At 37.9% G+C, this 20,159-nt stretch overlaps 1 protein-coding gene across 1 annotated transcript in view; it reads right to left on the bottom strand.

The window, feature by feature from the left end:
• Positions 1–20,159, bottom strand: part of LOC121258176 — an 81,275-nt gene that overhangs the window by 37,375 nt on the left and 23,741 nt on the right. The window contains 11 exon segments of the mRNA XM_041159561.1: positions 7,651–7,761; positions 7,848–8,006; positions 8,548–8,644; positions 8,867–8,925; positions 11,736–11,837; positions 12,109–12,204; positions 12,379–12,529; positions 13,592–13,719; positions 13,856–14,053; positions 14,232–14,333; positions 14,844–14,907. Of these exon segments, the coding sequence (XP_041015495.1) occupies positions 7,651–7,761; positions 7,848–8,006; positions 8,548–8,644; positions 8,867–8,925; positions 11,736–11,837; positions 12,109–12,204; positions 12,379–12,529; positions 13,592–13,719; positions 13,856–14,053; positions 14,232–14,333; positions 14,844–14,907 (1,267 nt within the window).

Here is a 20,159-nt window from a genome sequence, read left to right as displayed (position 1 = left end):
ATATATATAAAAATAAAATCATTATAATATTTATCACTATTATATATAAATTAAAAATAAAATCATTATAATATTTATCATTATTATATATAAAAATAAAATAAAATCACTACAATATTTATTAATATTATAAAATCACTATAATATTTATTGCTAAAAATAAAATCACTTTAATATTTATGGGACCCACACCTTTTTCAATTACCTATCCAAAAGTCAACAACTCAACATATTTCACACATCCAAACAACTCAAAATACTCTCAATGAGACCCACAAATTCACTCCAATCTCTACTCATAACTATTCATAAACATTCTCAACACTTCTCAGGTATTCTCACTACCCAAACGTAGCCTTAATGTCGCATCTGTCAGCTGAGCCTCATCGGTCTCGGATTCGGACTCGAATCCCCCTGCATCAGCTATCCACTCTGATTCTCAATGTGGGACCAAGGTGTCACATGGAGGAGAGCTTTTGTTGAATCGCACAAATAGTGGATTTACCGGTTCAAAAATCTGGTTTAGTGAAAGCTAAGATAAAGGCAAGGCTTGTAAGATATTAAGAAGTTCCATCTCATGTAGGCAGAAAAGGATATAGGTGCTGTAAAATGCGAAGCAGGGGGGATCTGGAGGAGTTGAGAGAGTCTATATGGGAGAAGTATTTGGAAGTGAACAAGTAGGGCAACTACGATTAAAGATGTGACTAGAATACTAAATCATCGCATAGAAGTTTAAATTACACATAGAAGTAATGGATTTAGGGTCCCTAAACTGATGGGATAAAGAAAGCCTATTATCACATTAAAAACATGCTTTTGCATTTGTCAACCTTACAGACATAGTGGAGAAATAGAAAACTCAGAATGAATTAGAATTTTCTCAGGCGGAACATTCTAGCCAAGTATATGTTATCCTATTTACAAATCCACTATATTTGGTGGCTTCAAAAGTTTGCATGGCCCAAAGAAAGGGTAGAAGATGATTTGCAGTCTGCCCAAAAAAAAGTGGCTGTGCAAATATCTGGATTATGAAATATTCCCTTGTCTGATGAAGAACTAAAGAAATTTAAGGGGTTATTCTTATCATCGGGCACCTATGAAGTTCATAATCATCCTGTACCTATTAAGTTTTAATAGTTAATTTCCTGCTACTCGGATATATTGAGTGGTCTTCCTATGCCATCATATGCTTTTTCCAAAATGGCCAAAAATCCTGGGGTAAATAATTGTGAGAGGTCAAGTGAAAAGTAGAAAATTTGTTGGAATAGGATTGCCTTATTGAATAGTTTATGATGCATTGATAGGAATTGGTCTGACAAGGTTTGTGACGAACGAGATGAACAACTAGACACCAACTTAAGGGCAGCAGGCACCAGAATATATCAGCATGTAGTGCTGTTCACTGGAATGAAACTTCATACTAATCTGTAATTCAGATCCAATCCAACCTGACATAGGCTTTTTTCTTCTGACCAAAGTCGGGTGAGAAGTAGGATGAGGTTTTTCTTCCATTTTCTAACCCAAACCTTATTTTAAATATTTTAAAATAGAACCATATAAAACCCCTAATATAATTTTCTATTCAGTGAGGGCTGGAAACAAGCCCGAAAGGGCTGAAAATGTCGGTGAGGGCTAGAGAAGAGCCTAAGAAAAGATGATTGGGCTGCAATCAACTACCAATCTGGCAAGCCGACTTTGGAGCCAATTTCAGGAAGTTGGCTCTGCTTGAAAACAACTATGTTCTGTTGTGCCAAAAGTTGGAATGTGAGACACCCCCATAAGCCAGGTAAGGCCACTCTAGGGTCAGATGTCTTTGGCTTTAATTTGGTGGCACAGGAAATATCACATGCAAGATGATAAACCGAACCTAATTACAAGGGGACTCACATTCCTCCCTCTTGAATTATCCTTTTCTCTTTAATATATCTTTGTTTTTCATTCAAACTTTTCATCCAAACAAACAAGCAAGTGTTCAATTTTTTTCTCTGCATACACTTTCTCATTGGTGATGATCTCTGGTGCATAACTACGAGATTATCATGGCTTTTTCGAAACAGATTCTCATAGAATCCAAAGTTTTTGAATTAAACTGAGGAAGGTAGCCGATGGATTCACATAACAGAGAGAAGTTGAAAGGTTACGAAAGCATTAGTCCTAGAAATGTCCACGGAGAACGGGTTCACTAGAGCCCTTGAGGCATGTTCGACCAACGATAAGGAGTTCTTTGCAACCTATCACTTCCCATTCTTATTGATTATGGAGGCATCCAGGGCAATAAAAGATACTTTAAGTTTGAGAACATGTGGCTGAAATCATAAGGATTCATTGAGCGAGTTAGACAATGGTGCTCTTCCTATCTCATACAAGCCAACCCGAGCTATGTGCTGGCTTGTAAGCTAAAGGCTCTCAAGGTGGACTTGAAAAAGTGGAATGAGCAGATTTTCGGGAATGTGGAACACCGAAAAAAGTCCCTCTTCAACGAACTATAGGGTTTAGAGGACGTGGAGGAGAAGAGGGGGATCTTAGAAGAAGAAAAAGCACGCAAAAAGGATCTCATATTGGATATTGAAAGGTTAGCTTTAATGGAAGAGATTTCATAGAGACAAAAATCGAGGGCTTTATGGTTAAAAGGAGGAGGATAAATGCACCAAGTTCTTCCATCGCATGGCTAATTCGCATAGAAGAGACAATGCCATTGAGGCCTTATTGGTAGATGGGAGGATTATATCAAATTCATCTGAGATCACAGATCACATTACCAATTACTATGCACAACTACTTCCGGAGAAATTTCTTGGAGACCATGTCTAGATGGCCTTGTCTTCAAGTCGATTGACCAATAAGAAGCAAGTTGTCTAGAGAGGCCATTTGAGGAGGTGGGTATTTGCAAGGTGGTGAGAAGTATGGAAGGTGACAAAGCTCTAGGTCTGGGCAGGTTCACTATGGCCTTCTTTAAGGCATGTTGGGAGGTAGTTCAAGATGACATCATGAGCTTCTTCCATGAGTTTCATGAACGAGGTAGATTTGAAAAAAAACTAAATGATACTTTCATTGCTCTTTTCCCAAAGAAGCCGGGGGTTGTGGAGATTAAGGACTTTTGTCCTATTAGCTTGGTGAGCAGTATGTCCAAAATTCTTTCGAAGGTATTAGCTAATAGATTAAGGTATTGGAGAATATCCTATCCAAGCCTCAAAATGCATTCATACGAGGTCGACAGATCCTTGACTCAGTGCTCATCGCCAATGAATGTTTGGAGAGTCGCATCAACTCGGGTGAACTAGGGTTATTATGCAAACTTGACTTGGAGAAGGCCTATGATCATGTAAACTGAATTTTTTGTTACACATGCTTGAGAGGTGTGGACTCAGAGCGAGATGGTGTTCTTGGATCAAATTTCGCATCTCCACTGTACGATTCTCTATTTTGGTGAACAGTGCCCCAATGAGTTTCTTCAACAGTTCACAAGGTTTGAGGCAAGGTGATCCCTTATCTCCATTACTATATGTTTTCATTACTAAAATGATCATAGGTCTCGTGGAAGGGGGATTTCTTATGGCTTTATTGCTGGGGATGCACGAATCGGCACACTTGAGATGACCCAACTTTTACTTGCAGATGACACTCTTGTATTCTGTGGGGCTAGTCGTAATCACATCAAGCTTTGCAAGCTCTTTTACTTTGTTTTGAGGCGGTATCAGGCTTGAAAGTTAATCTTATAAGTCAAAATTAGTTCTAGTTGGAAATGTTCCAAGTGTTTTGAGTTTAGCCAATATCTTGGGGTGCAAAGTCTCCACTCTGCCAATGAAGTATCTCGTCTCCTATTTGGTTTATAAGTCGCAGTCTATTTGGGATTGGGTGTTGGAAAAAATGGAACGCAAACTAGCGAAGTGGAAGAGGCTTTATTTGTCCAAAGTGGTAGAGTTATGTTGATCAAAAGTACTCTATCCAACCTACCTAGTTAGTTATCTTTATTTATGATAGGGGTGTAACCGGTATGTACCGGTTTTTCATTTTTCAAAACCGATTACGTCCCGGTTACTCTCCTAAACAGGTACATCCAGTTTTATTGGTTTCCGATCCGGTCCGGTCCGGTTTTTCGGTTTTTTTAAAATGTAAAAAATATATAATAAAGTGTTACTTCTTACGATAAAATGTTATTAATAATTTAATATATATATAATGTTTAAAACATATGATCAATTAAATTTTCATCTTTAAGATTAACATTTTATGTTATAATTTATAAATTATAATATGAAATTATTTCATATATGATATATAATTATATATTATATATAAATATATTATATATAAAACTTATATATATAAATATTTTGTATAATATATAAATTAATTTTTATATATATATATTTTTCCAACCGGTCCAGTCCGGTTCGGTCCGGTCCAGTTCCGGAAACTACAAAATCGAAACCAGATCGGTTCCGGCCAGTTTTCATAATATAGGAACCGGTTCAAAACCGGACCAACCAGTCCGATCCGGTCCGGTTTTCCGGTTTAAATTTACACCCCTAATTTCTGATACCAAGCAAGGTGGCTCATCGATTAGAGAAATTGCAAAGAGATATCCTATGGGGGAATACACGAAGAATTCAAGTTTCATTTGGTGAATTGGCTACAGTTTGTACCCCTATACGCGAAGGTTGGGAATTCAGAATTTGTTGGTTTTCAACAAGGCTTTATTGGGTAAATAGTTATGGAGATATCCTGAAGAGAAGGGAGTTTTGAGGTGGGTGACCATAGATTTAAAATATGGTGGATTGTGGGGAGGATGGTGCTCGAATGAGGTGAGTGGACCACATGGAGTGGGGCATTGGAAACAAATAAGAAGAGGCTAGACCAATCTCCATCAATCAACATGGTTTGTAGTTGAGGATGGCTCTAGAATTAAATTCTGGAATGACTTATGGTGTGGAGATCAAATCCTCAAAGAAGCCTACCCAATACTATAAGCATTGTACAAAGAAAGGCGGCTACCGTAGCAAAGCTTATGGATATCTCTAGTGGCTCTCCCCAATGAATATTATTTTCCTTAGAGCTTCCCAAGATTGGGAAATTGACACATTTACAGATTTCTTGAATCTTGTGTACAATTGTAGAGTGACTGGAGGAGCGAATAAGATGATGTGGTCACCATCCAAGAAGGGGAACTTTACTGTATTGTTGTACTATAAGTCTCTTATGACATATGGAAGAACATATGGAAGACTAAGGCCCCTCCAAAAGCTTCTTTTTTTGTATGAACAGTTTCGTTAGGGAAGATTCTCACCTTAGATGATCTAAGGAAATGCCGACTCATTGTATTGGATTGGTGTTAGATGTGTAAGAAAAGTGACGAGTTTGTGGATCACCTATTATTGCACAGTGATGTAGCCATGAGCTGATGGAACAATATCTTTGCGAGAGTGAGACTCTTTTGGGTAATGCCAAGAAGGGTTGTTGACTTTTTGGCTAGTTGGCAAGGCATCTGGGGTAACTCTCAAATTGAAGCTATGTGGAAGATGATACCGACCTGCCTATTGTGGTGCATATGGATGGAGATGAACGGTCGGAGTTTTAAGGATCATGAACAGACAACGGACGAACTTATAATTATTTTTCTCAACCCTTTATTCCATTGGTCAATTGTAATAGAGTTTAATGGCATGAACATACATGATTTTCTTGTATCATTAGACAGTCATGCCTAGGTGTGGCTCTTGTATATGTCCTGTGTACTTGGTTTTGCTATTTTCAATAAAATTCTTATTTATTGATAAAAAAAAAAAAATCTTTTTTTGTCCTTATGGCTATCGATGTTGAAACCTCCTGCTTCGTATTATTTTGATATCCTCTTTTTCCATTTTTTCCACTTCAACACGTGATTCTAATTAATGAAATGCCACAATTTCAATTCACAAATCAATGATGACATCATAAGTTGTAGGGGTCGTAAGTACGCTCATGTCCACACAATCTGACACGGAGAAAGGGATGCAAACCAAAGTACTTAGAGACAACAAATATGGCTAATGGCAAACGTGCGAGATTACCTACTTCGACTAGGCTTGTAGGGGGGCCCCCACATCCAGCCCAATATATATACAAATAAATATATATTTCTTAAAAAAATTTACTTACAAATATATATATATTAAAAAATAAAATTTGTAATAAAACAACGGCGTTTTAGGTATCATATATTATTACAAGGGTTAATAAAACCCAATTTCCCACCCCCCCTGGTGTCTCGATTCTCTCTCTCAGACCCTCCCTCTCAACTCTATCACTCACAGTCGCTGCAACCAGCGGTCACCACAGCTCACACCATTGCCTAAACCAGTCGTCCCCCTATCTCACGTTGCAGTTGTAATTATCTCGAACTCGAACCCTAATTTCTTTGAAATTCCGAAATATGTCTATTTTATTTTTTGCAATGGAGGATGGGGAGGATGGGATTGTTTCAATTGAGGATGTGGTTGCATTTTGGATGCTGTAGAGTTTGATTTTTGGGGGTTTGAGTTTCGGTGTTTGGGGGTTTGATTTTTGGATGTTGTGTTGTTTGAGGCCCATGGGTGGGCGGACAGCCCAGGGGGCTAATCTGCTAGGAGCACCCGGCCAAGAGTGATGGGGCCGGGGCCCAACTCCCCCCCCCCCCCCCCCCCCCGCGCCCATGCTGGGCTCCCGCTAGGGGCAGGTAGCACCCCCAAACTTCAACAACCTAAACTCTTTTTCAAACCACTTTTACCACTTGCTGAACTTCTAAGAATACGACATAAATAATCCAATGCCAATCACTCAAGTAGCTCAAACTTGGAAATATAGATTGCAATTCAAGTCTAGTTCAAGGGTAGAGTGATGCAAAATTCCTTTAATAGGCATCAAACAAGAAACTCACATTTGTTTTACTTATAAAAAATATGTGAATTTCTCAAGGATTGAAGAACTATTAGGAGAAGTAACGAATATAAGGGAGGCTATATATTACTAGCTTTCAAACATCTCATACAATTGTTACAAATCCAAAATCCAAAACAAGAATGATAGCTTTCTTCAGTTCACAACAATTAGATGCAATCAAACACAGAAGCTTAAGGCCCCATTTGGATGTTGAGCTGAATTGAGATGAGTTGAGTTCTTTATGAATAGTAGTGAGTTGAGATGGTGAAGTGAGTTTTGTGGGGCCCACCTAAGATGAGTTTAGATGTGTTTAAATATTAAGATGAGTTTAGATGTATTTATAGGAAGTTGAAAAAGGTTGTGGGTCCTAAGTGTAAATAGGTGTTGAGTTGAAAAATGTTGTGGGTCCCAAGTGTATAGAGGTTTTGAGTTGAGATGAGTTTAGTGATTTGAGAGTTGAGTGTCTGGATGTTAGACTCAGCTTAAAATTAAACTGAATTAAGCTGATCTCAGTTCAGTCCAAGTAAGAGAAAGGGGGTTAGAAACATTTTTTTTTTTTTTTTTTTTATTGGCATCGGGTAAAAGGGTTTATAGACACTTGAACCAAGGACACCTTGAAGGCTGTAAATTCAAAAAGCTTAAGCAATCAATTTCTTGGCCAGCAATGTATATCAAGCACACAAATGCATAACATCAATGAAGTACTACAATAAATACATGCTGGCTTTTAATATGATCAAAATTAAAACTTACCTCCAACTGTTTGAATATAGCTTCATCCAGGATAGCGCAAGATATGACAGTAATAGAAGGACAACATTTCTCAAGGATTGTTTGAGTATGACTAGGCGTACTTATCTTCATCTGCATAACATAAATCTTGGTCTTACTTTGCTGCTAAGAAATCTTTCATTTTCAGAATATCTGACAGATTAAAGGAAAAAACTGACCTCGAAATCATTTAGTTTGACTTCAAAGTGATCATAAAGATCTGGAAGATTGATGCTCAAAGATAAGTTAGAGGTGGGAGTTGAATTTAAGAAATTTTTCAGGTTACCAGGTTGTTCCACAGGTTTGGATATGAAAAGAAGAGCCCCAACTGCAAGTACCTGTCAGAAAATCACAGTAAAAATAAGATATATAAGAAAAAACATATAAATTAAAGACCATAAACCTATTCGCAGACTGGACTATGAACACCCACCAAGTATAGATTTTTTTTTTTTTTTTTTTTTTAATGTGAGTAGTTTGTGTAGGTGGTACATGGTATCCCGCATTGCTTGGGGGGAGAAGTTCTTGCTCTTTAATATGATTCCAATGGGGCTCCAACTGTACCATTTGACTACTCCTTTTGGAGTTTAGCCCAAATGTGGCTTAGGCTTCCGTTAGGGCATTACACTACAACTGTTTGTATTAGAAAGGAAGTGCAACAACTCAATTTTTCAGGATCAATACCGCCTTTTAACATGGGCAGGCATCACTTTCAAAGAAAAATAAAAAAAGAGTATGTTTCACATTTTCTGATTTCTAGGTCACTGGGAGGGATAAGTGCATTTGAACTAAACACAAAGAACCACATACACTCGCCAAAACATAAACTCTGTCAATGTTAAGACACTGCAGTGGAGACATGGTAAAAGAAGAAAGTACCAAGTTAAATTCCTCAGAAATTCTCCAAGGAACATTTAGGATGATATTGATGATACTGATATCCCACTTCACTTTCGTACGACTTGATAAAACATATCTGCAAAAATATTGACATTGATATTACAGCCTACATGTTTGCCGTATAGATTTTATACAGATCACAACAATATCACCTAGAAATTAGAATGGAAAGCTCTGAATAGCAGTCCTAAAAATAAAAAATGAATACAACCCCCCCCCCCCCCCCCCAAAAAAAAAAATAATATAAATGGTTCTCATAGCATAAAAGTGGATCTCAACTGTAAACAATAAAACTTACTCAGCTTTCGATAAGAGTCTAGCACTGACATTTTCAAAACCATTGAGTGATGAGAGGACCTGCAGTAGAGCAGGTGTTACTGTTAAAATCATCATACTAACTTTTGAAACAAAACACCCTGAATAATGAAGGACAGTCAAATAATAATACTAAGACTTCCTTTATATTATATCTTGTACAGCAGTCAGTATTCGATTTTGCATCTTATTGAAACATCAAGAATTTTAAGAAACATAGATTGAGCAATTATTATTTTTAAAACAGGAATTTTAGGAAACATGAACAAAAGAATAAAAGAGTAAAAGCAGAGAGAAATCTAGTCAAAACTAAGGACACCGCCATGTTAACTGTACAAGACATTTGAGTTTTGCGCAGTATTTTAAATTTCGTACCGTACCGGCTGGTACGGCCGAAATTTTTCGTTTCAGCCGTCCAGCCGGTACAGGTACTATACCTGTTCCGTACCGGCATGAATTTCGGCCTGTGTTTTTTTTTTTTTTTTTTCGTTTTTTCAAACTACAAGCTTATTTTTTAACCCCCAATTCAAACTAGACTATTTATAATTTATATATATATGTATTTATATATAATTTATTTATATATAGACTATTATTTTGGAATATAATTTTTATATATATTTATATATATAATTTATTCATATATCGACTATCCTGAAACGTTATCCCAAAACGCTATCCCGAAACGGTACCGGTACCGAAATATTTCGTTCCAGTGCCTTGACCGGTACGGCGTCCGGTACGGTATTCAAAACATTGGTTTTGCGAGCCCTTTCCACTTTTGACATTTCCCTTACCTCCAATATGTTCTCGACCCTTAAGTTCCTCCAGTAGTTTCTTTTGGCCTTCCACATTACCAAACGGCAGTTCATTCCAGCTCTTCAAATATTTTGTCAATGCCTTCAATTTACATGCCAGAATATAGTTTGGAGTTCCTTGGAATTTATATGAAGTCCACCATTATTTTCCATTTCCTAGAACATACTTAGGTGTTTTCTTTTGTATACTTCCTGGGTACATGGGCCTCGCCTATACATTCATTTCTAATAAAACTTCTTACTTATTTATAAAAAAAAAAAAAAAAAAAAAAAAAAAAAAAAAAAAAAAAAAAAAGGTCCACAATTGTTTAACTCGGTCAATAAAGCTCTCAGATTTCAACCACATGTTCTCGAATTTGAAGTACCTTGGACCTCCATATATTCCTCCACAGTCAATAAGGATGGGCAAGTGGTCTGAGCATAGTCAGGGAAGACGCTTTTAAATGAGGTTTGGAATGGGTTTAAGATATTGGTTAGAAATGAACTTAGAAAAGTCTACCATTGCTGAATTGTAGTTGGAACCACCTGATCTTTCACTCGGGAAATGCGTGACATTAAAATAACCCCCATACACCAAGGCATATCTCAGATGCTGCATAGACTGGACAACTTGTCCCATAAAAGTTGTCTTGCTTGATCTATATTAGGACCGTAGACACCTCCCACCAGAAGCCATCCTCAACATTCTTAAACAAGCAAGCCACTGTGAAATCTCCCATGTGATCTTCCACCTTTTCCACCACCCGTTTATCCCACATCACTAGAATGCCCCCCCGATGCTCCATTCGAGGGTAGATAGTGCCAACCCACCTAATTACATGCCCATAAACTCCTAATGATGCTTAAAGAGATAAACTCCAATTTCGTTTCTTGTAGACATATAATGTCACCTCACCACATTTGTAGTTGATTTCGCCACATTTGTCAAAACCCTCAAAAGTGCACATAGGATGACAATAAGATGACTAAAAACTCATGAAACAGCTTCATAGTCTTTGACGGTAACATCTTTTGTTTCAGGCAATGATTTCTAAACCCCAAAACAAACACAGCCAATGTAATGTGGGATCCCCATTCACTACCATCTTAGAGTAAAACTGGGGAATTACATTTTACCCTACCTGCAGTGATAGTTAGAACCCTAACCAAGAAATCAAAGGGCTGCCTCACATTGGCATGTGCCATGTGCCTTCCAAAATAAGATCAAACAGGAAGGAAAGTACTTCCACAGAATAATTATTCAGAAACTCTTCTCGATTTCGGCATGTTATGTTGTCATATACACAGTATATTTCCACATAAAATGTGAAAGGGTTAATTTTGTGACCATTACTGTTGAAAAACAAATAAAGTTTGGAAACTGCAAGTGAATGAACCTTGGGACTCGCTAGCACCTGTTAAGGCTAGTCATCATTAACTATTATGACAAAACAAATATTAATTCGTGCTTTTGTTCCATAACCAACTTTTTCTTCTTGGGATTCTACATCAAGAATAAAAGTGACTTTTTCCTCAACAAATTAGACCTAAACAAGCTAAAGAAACTGGAAACAAAACAATTAAATCAAGAGTGCAGTGCTAAACCAAATCATTATCCAAAGACTCAAACAAATCAATGAGAACAAGAGAAAGAAACAATGGGGGTGCTTTATTTTCCCATCAAAATATGGACACAATAACAAAAAAATCATAACAGATCAACACAGGAAATGGTGAGCTAATAATATAAGAAATGAAAATTCATTCTAATTCTTCCAGCATAATCTTCATAATTTTCTACCATTAAATTTTTCTTCCCAAAACATTAAGCATGATGTGCTCAATAATCCTTTAAAGATATAAATTTGGATTTGAGAATGATAGATACAAAATCAAGGCCAGTTTGTGATATTTTGACCACTAAAATATGCAGCAATAGCATTTTAAAGCCCTAAACAAATAAGCTCACTACTGGAAGGATAGAAGAAGCAAGAACGATAATTAGGAATCGAAAGTAACAGAATGGGGCTACTTATAAGAAAAAGTAATGCTTACCCTTTCATGCTGAAAACTTATGGATTTTAACACATCAAAGAAATTCATGAAACTCGCAAGGCATTCTGCATCAAAAGTAACTTCAAGTGGCTGAAACATGCCCTGAAGACAAAGTTCATAATACAGAAACTGTTAGAAGTTTTTTTTATGAGCAACAAGGTAGAGAAATCTAAGTAATATGGTGGTGTGTGTAACCCAATCTCAAAAAATTATTAAGTGAAGTCAGGCTTTAAACACAACCCCGGCAGAATAATGTGAGTCTGTTAGTAAGAAGTTGAATCAAAAGAAATATGAACCAAAACAAGGCAAGAAACAAAGAGTGAAGACTCATTCGCTTAGACCATTGGATTAAGAGTAACAAATGGAGAAATACCTTTACCGACAATTCAACGTCACGGTTGGGTGACACATCCACCTGGATGGTACAGGAGGGATGCTTACTATCCAGTACTACTTCCTCAAAAATGGGCTACAAATAAATAAAGTCAATCACAGAAGTTTCATCAGTGTTATCATTGAGCATAGCATCCACGAGGCAACTGGTTTAAGCATAATGTGCACTTTCTTGCCAAAAAGTGCACATTATTTTCCACAAAATTTTAAATAAAGGCCAGATGTACAGAAGACATGCAGAGCTACAAACCATTTTCATAAGTAGAATGACTTTCTTGCTACATGGATAAACCATCTCCCCCGACTCAACCACGGCAGTGATGGTTGCACATTCTTTGCAAAGTTTACACTCAATAGTTACTCCATGAAGAAATAAATCAGCAACTCCTTGCCTGCACTTCCTGAAAAATTGAAGTACATGGTAATTGAATCAGAGAAACTAATGAAAAAGAAAATAAACAACCACACATGACCAACCCCAATAATTATATTAACATTGAAAGCTAGAGACCACATACCAGATCCATGGAGGCTGCAAGTTCAGGCATGTCTGTTAAACAAGCCCGAACCAAAAGTACGAGATTGCTCAGCCCATTTGTTTAATTGATTAGACCAATGTGATGAAAGTATACAAGCCGGCGACAAAGAGGTTATTTCTTAGTCTTTTCTTTTTCTTTTGATAAGTACCGATAAAAAACAGGTTATGAGCAAATCTTATGGTCAGGCTCATTTATAAATCAGCTGGGACCCAAGCAGCTACAAGTTCAACTTGCAGATTAAGGAGCTGATATTTTTAAACAACTAGAAATTATATATGAAGGAGCTATCAAACAATATAATCTATAGAAAATTATAATTTTTCATGCACACCATGATTCTCAATTGTGTAACTAATTGATATTAAAAACCCATAGCAGTGGTTTTGGAAATTAGATGGACGAGAGAGAGAGAGAGAGAGAGAGAGAGGAGAGTGTGTCACAAACCACAGATGTAATTAGGGCTGTAAATTAACAAGACTACTCGAAAAATTCAGGCACACACAACAGATCCATGGTGGCTGCAAGTTCAGGCATGTCTGTTAAACAAGACTGAACCAAAAGTATGACATTGCCCAACCCATTTGTTACTCTGGAGGTTTGAGCCCAGATGAGTGTTAGAAAATATTAATTTCAAGAATGCCAAGGAAATATTCTCGCCATTGATAATCTAAGGAAAATGCATATTTTTGTTATTGATTGGTGCTGCACATGTAAGAGTGGTGAATCCGTCGATTATCTTATACTCCATTGTAAGAATGCTAGTGCTTTCCAAAGTAACTTTTTTAGTTAGGTTGCTTGGGCTTGAGTCATGCCAAGAGGAGAGGCATAAGAAACTGGTAATGGAGGCTGTTGATTTCACTATTATGTGCAAGAAATCACAACATAAATGTTTGTCTGGAGAGTACGGAAGAGGGGCATCCATACATGCTTTTCAGTGTTGCAGAAATCTGACAAATGCTGAACTTGATTGCAAACAGATAGGTCTTATCATTCGCAACATCATCACCGTTGGATAAAAGACTAGGACGGAATTCGGTTGCTTCATAAATATCCTGTACAAAAACTCAGAATGGTCACTGGATAAGGGTGGCAGCGGTGACTTCCCATAACATAGCTCAAAGCCAGAGGTTGATGTTAGCTTTTCACAACAATTTCTTTTTTTAAGCAGGAGACAATGAGCACGGGTACCTTTATAAGTTCTTCAGAAACAACACCAGAGAATTGACTAGAATCATCTGTTCCTCCAGCACCAAGCATACCACGGGAGAGCCAATTTAACCATCCTCGGGATTTGCCTATTGAATATTCATCATTTCGTGACTTCTCCACACTAATACCAGAATCATTCATTCCCATGCTGGATGTGGAAGACTTCGAGGAAAATTCCTGTAGCACATTAAACATGAAAAATTAAGACAATGGTCCTACTGTCTGAAAACATAAAATGAAGCCAGGGAGATCAAATTTTTTCAGACGGATGCTTCTTTTCCAAAAATTATTTCAAAAATTCACTGAACAGTATATGCATTTAATTTCAAACTCAACATATCGGCAGAACTCATACCTCCAGTTCACGTTCAGCAGCAGTTCTATAAGTTAAAATATCATCAATATCTGATTCTTTCTCCATTTGCTCCAATTCCCGAATTATATCTACATCAATTGACTAATAATACAAATTGAAAAGCATTAACTCGCTAGCAGGTGAGAAAGTATGGACGACACACTAATGACATATCAATATGACATTAAAATCCACATATCAAAACCATAAAATTTAAGGCATCCACAGTGAGAACCTTCTACCATACTAAGAAAAGGATCAGCAATTGATAAAAAAAAGGAACGTAAATGGCATTCGCAAAAGCTTCTATTTTTTTTTACAACATGGCAAATAGTGTAGCCAATTCAGCCAGAATTTCAACTACTGAGTCAACTCGTTTCCTCAAGCTATAATAAGTATCCAACACTGTGCAATACACAATCTAGTTGTACCACACACAAGAGGCATCGTCACCAACATCTAAAAAAAACACTTTTGGCAAATGTGAGAGCCCCTTAGCATTGACAGAGGATGGGAAACAGATCAGATAAACAAATATTAACACAAGTCAAAATATTCGTTTGGCCAGAAAGTAAGACCACACACATGTTTCATCGAGGAAAGTAACATCACCTGTTCCTGTCGAAGAAACTCCAATTTAGTTCTGTACAGATTTACATATTTCCGACGATAACTTCTGTATTCAGGCAAAAAAAGGGAAATATATATATATATATATATACATATACACACTCAGAATTTTTACTGGAAAACTTAAATTTACAAGACTAAAATGTTCAAACAATTATATTTCCTATTAAAAATAGGTAAATTATCGAATAAGTAGGTCACACCTGCCACAAAGTAATTATACAAGAGAAACAAAATTATTAAGGTATATTTCGCACCTAATATATTGAAATTTTCATGGTCCCAAGCATCACACCCAAAACTCATTGAAAAAGACAGGTATTTACCAAGTGCACATGGAGTATACAATAATACAAGAGAAAAGCCTAAACATAACGTCATAGATTACAAAAAATTATTTCAACAAAACAAAAGAACTGTTAGAATTCCCTATCCATTTAAAAAAAAGGATTTGCAAAAAAAAAAAAAAAAAAAAAAAAAAAAAAAAAAAAAAAAAAAAAAAAAAAAAAAAAAAAAAAAAAAAAAAGAAGAAGAAGAAGAAGAAGAAGAAGAAGAAGAAGAAAAGAGAGAGCCAAAATAAACTCAATTAGTCAATTGTTGATGAATTTCTCTCTCTAAGACAAGGGACATAATGGCACGACATTCCATTCCAACAAGCTAGCAAATCTACCGGTGTCTTGGGTATGACCCATGTGATTCTCAACATTGAGAACAAGAGATCACATTTAATGAGCAATAGGACATTGGAGTAACAAATGAATCAACACAAGGGACGCTATAGAAGGAAACAACCTCCACCTTATTTGGCACCTTAACCTTCCAAATACTCTTCCAAGGGAAGACAAACTCTTCACACATGCCACCCCAAAAAAAACCTTTTTTTTTATTGGCACCGGATGTTCGGAAATAGCATCCTAACTAATCCTGGGGGTGCACAGGCCCTCGGCAAAGAGTTTCCCGCAAGTGCACATTGGGAAATTCAAGTTCTTTTGCGTCCTACAAGCAATTACTTCCCCTGAGATGCCTGCAAAAGATACACCCAAAAAATACTAACATCGCTCATATTCATGAAAAAGATTGACATGTCCCAGTAATCCATTGCTTCCACTACTTTATGAAGGTTTATGCACACTTCCTGACCACAGTTAACACACGCATGAACATCCATATAAAAAGGGCTTTGAGGAGAAAAATCAGAGATAACCATATGCTCTCCAGAACCTCCAGCAATTGCTTTACCGTCCCTCCTATCAATCACTCCCACCAAATCATCAACTCCAAACCCAACCTCCTCAGCCAAAAGGACTACTTGACAATTTCTCCTGACCAAATGCATATCAAACTCTCAATGGGTGTGCCGATCCTGTTTCTAAACTGTGAAAACATTTAGGATTACCACTATAAGAAAGTGGTCACTATTAATAGTTTTTCTGGAGTTGTGACCTCTACAAGTGACTGGAGTTTCCACTATATTATGAAGTGAATCGATACAAGTCATCCCAGAAACAGAAAGAAAAAAAAATCAATTAATGCTGCAATTGGGATTCGACTCCCATAGAATCTTGAAAGGAACAAAGCCTGAGAAGCAAGTGGAAATATGGGAGCTGATGATCATTGGGTTGAGCCTACTCCATTGAATTTAATGTCCCCACTGAAAGAACAACTAGCATCAGATTGGGTTTTACTTAAAGCCAAGGAGATTCAATTGTGTGTCGGGCTCGCATGTTTCGGTTATAAAGATTAGTTCTTGGCCTTACTTGCTGCCATCGAAGCTGGGCAGTCCAATGCAACCATGAAGAGCCATTCAGCCAAAAAAGGGAGAGGGAATTAAAGCGACTTACTTCTTCGGTAAATTATGAAGGGTAGGGCAAAATCGGTGGTTTTATGAAGCTCAAAATAGTCTCTTGGAATGTAAGGGGGTTGAACCAATTAGAGAAGTGCACCAAAGTATGAAACCAGCTTCGTAGTTGGAGAGTGGATGTTGTCTGTTTACAAGAGACAAAACTGGAACTCATCTCCCATAACATCATACGGAGTTTGTGGAATTGTTGTCATGTGGGGTGGTCGCATTTGCCGTCTAAGGGGGCTTCGGGAGGCATCTTGGTAATGTGGGATAAAAGGATGGTGGAAAAAACAGATGAGTGTGTGGGGGATTATACGGTGGCTACTTCTTTCACAAATGTAGAAGATAGGTATCAATGGTCCTTTGCCGGTGTTTATGGTCCCAATACTAATACTGAGAGAAGAGGTATGTGGGATGAATTGGCTGGTCTTTGTAGCTTATGGAGCCTCCCTTGGTGCATTGGGGGAGATTTTAACGTCACTCGCTTCCCAAGTGAACAAATAGGAGAACCTAGCTCTAGCTTAGCAATGACAGATTTTTCAGACTTAATTTATGAGCAAGATCTTCCGGATATTCCTCTAGTGGGTGGCACATTCACATGGTCCAGTAATAGAGAACACCCAACATGGTCAAGACTTGATAGATTCCTCATTTTGCCCGATTAGGAAGCATATTTTCCGGATTTAATCCAAAAATAGCTTCCAAGATTATGTTCGGATCACTTCCCCATTCTGATTGATTGTGGAGGCATACAAGGAGGTAAAAGATATTTCAAGTTTGAGAACATATGGATGAAATCCGAAGGCTTCGTTGAGCGAGCTAGACAATGGTGGTCGTCCTATCTCATACAAGGCAACCTGAGTTATGTGCTGGCTTGTAAGTTAAAGGCTCTCAAAGAGGACTTGAAGAAGTGGAATGAGCAAATGTTTGGGAATGTGGAACACCAAAAGAAGTCCCTCCTCAACAAATTACAGGGTTTGGAGGATGTGGAGGAGGAGAGGGGGCTTTCAAAAGAAGAAAAGGTTTGCAAAAAGCAAGTCACCTCGGATATTGAAAGGATGGCTTTAATGGAAGAGATCTCATGGAGACAAAAATCAAGGGCTTTATGGCTAAAAGAAGGGGATAAATGCACTAAGTTCTTCCATCGCATGGCTAATTCGCATAGAAGACACAATATCATTGAGTCCATATTGGTAGATGGGAGGATTACATTGAATCTATCTGAGATCATGGATCATATTACTAACTACTATGCACAACTACTTTCCGAACAAATTTCTTGGAGACCTTGTTTGGATGGCCTTGTTTTTTAGTCCATCGATCAGCAAGAAGCAAGTTGGCTAGAGAGGCCTTTCGAGGAGGTGGAGATTCGCAAGGTGGTGAGAAGTATGGCCGATGACAAAGCTCCGGCCTGATGGGTTCTCTATGGCCTTCTTTAAGGCATGTTGGGAGGAGCTTCTTCCAAGAGTTTCATGAACGAGGTATTTTTGAAAAAAGCCTTACTACTACTTTCATTACTCTTATCCCAAAGAAGCCTGGGGTGGTGGAGATTAAGGACTTTCGTCCTATTAGCATGGTGAGTGGAATGTACAAAATCCTTTTGAAGGTACTGGCTATCCGATTGAGTACAGTATTGGAGAAGATCATATCCAAGCCCCAAAATGCATTCATCTGAGGTCGGCAAATCCTTGATTCGGTTCTCATTGCCAATGAATGCTTGGAGAGTCGCATCAAGTCGGGTGAGCCTAGGTTATTATGCAAACTTGACATGGAGAAGGCATATAATTATGTAAACTGAAATTTTTTGTTACATATGCTCGAGAGGTGTTGACTTGGAGTGAGATGGTGCTCTTGGATCAAATTTTGCATCTCCACCGTACGTTTCTCTATCTTGGTGAATGGTAACCCAATGGGTTTCTTTGGAAGTTCAAGCTGCTTGAGGCAAGGTGATCCCCTATCTCTATTACTCTTTGTTTTCATAATGGAAGCTTTTAGTAAAATAATTGCAGGTCTTGTGGAAGGTAGATTTTTATCTAGATTTGTCATAAGGGAGGCAAGAATCGGCACACTTGAGATGACTCGCCTCTTATTTGCAGATGATACTCGTCTTTTGCGGGGCTAGTCATAATCATATTCAAGCCTTGCGAGCTCTTTTACTTTGCTTTGAAGCGGCTTTGGGTTTGAAAGTGAATCTCGCCAAGTCAGAATTAGTTCTAGTGGGAAATGTTCATAGTGTTTTGAGCTTGGCCAATATGCTGGGATGCAAAGTCTCCACCTTGCCAATGAAGTATCTCGGTCTTCCAATAGGTGCATCCTTTAAATCGCTGTCTAGTTGGAAGAGGATGTATTTGTCCAAAGGTGATAAGAGTTACATTGAAAAGTAATCTATCCAACCTACCGACTTACTTCTTATCTTTATTTCCAATACCATGCAAAGTGGCTCACCGGATAAAGAAATTGCAAAGAGACTTCCTTTGGGGGGGAACAGACGAAGAATTCAAGATTCATTTGGTGAATTGGGCTACGGTTTGTACCTCTATACAAGAAAGCGGGCTAGGAATTAGGAATTTGTTGGTTTTCAACATGGCTTTATTGAGCAAATGGCTGTGGAGATACCGCAAAGAGGGTTTATGGAGGGTGATTATAGAGTTAAAATATGGTGGACTGTGGGGAGGATGGAGCTCAAATGAGATGAGCGGATCACATGGGATGGGCTTTGGAAACAAATAAGAAGAGGCTAGAGCAATCTTCATCGATACACACGTTTTGCAGTTGGGGATGGTTCCAGAATTAAATTTTGGAATGACCTACGGTGTGGAGATTGAATCCTCAAAGAAGCCTACCCAACACTATACGACATCGCCCATAGTAGAGCTCGTGGATCTCTCTAGTGGAATATCACTTTCCTTAGAGCTGCCCAAGATTGGAAAATTGACACATTTACAGATTTCTTCAACCTTGTCTATACTTGTAGAGTGATTGGAGGAGCAGATAAGATTATGAGGTCACAATCCAAGAAGGGGAATTTTACTGTACGGTCATACTACAAGTCCCTCATGACACATTCTACAAGAACATTCCCATGGAAGAACATATGGAAGACTAAGGCCCCCCTAAAAGCTTCTTTTTTTGTATGGACAGGTTCACTAGGGAAGATTCTTACCTTAGATAATATAAGAAAAAGCCAATCGATGGTATTGGATTGGTGCTATATGATGTAGCCATGAGCTTATGGAATGATACCTTTGCCAGGGTGGGACTTGTTTGGGTAATGCCAAGAAGGGTTGTTGACTTTTTGGCCAGCTGGCAAGGCGTTCGAGGTAATTCTCAAATCACAAATATGTGGCAGATGATACTGATTTGCCTATGGTGGTGCATATGGATGGAGAGGAATGGTTAGAGTTTTGAGGATCGTGAACAGACAATGGACGAGATTAGAACTTTTTTTCTTCATA

The sequence above is a fragment of the Juglans microcarpa x Juglans regia genome, chromosome 3S, assembly GCF_004785595.1.
Source record: "Juglans microcarpa x Juglans regia isolate MS1-56 chromosome 3S, Jm3101_v1.0, whole genome shotgun sequence".
In the NCBI taxonomy this organism is placed as follows: domain Eukaryota; kingdom Viridiplantae; phylum Streptophyta; class Magnoliopsida; order Fagales; family Juglandaceae; genus Juglans; species Juglans microcarpa x Juglans regia.
Note: the sequence above shows the minus strand (reverse complement) of the source record. Positions and strands in the feature narration are given on the sequence as shown.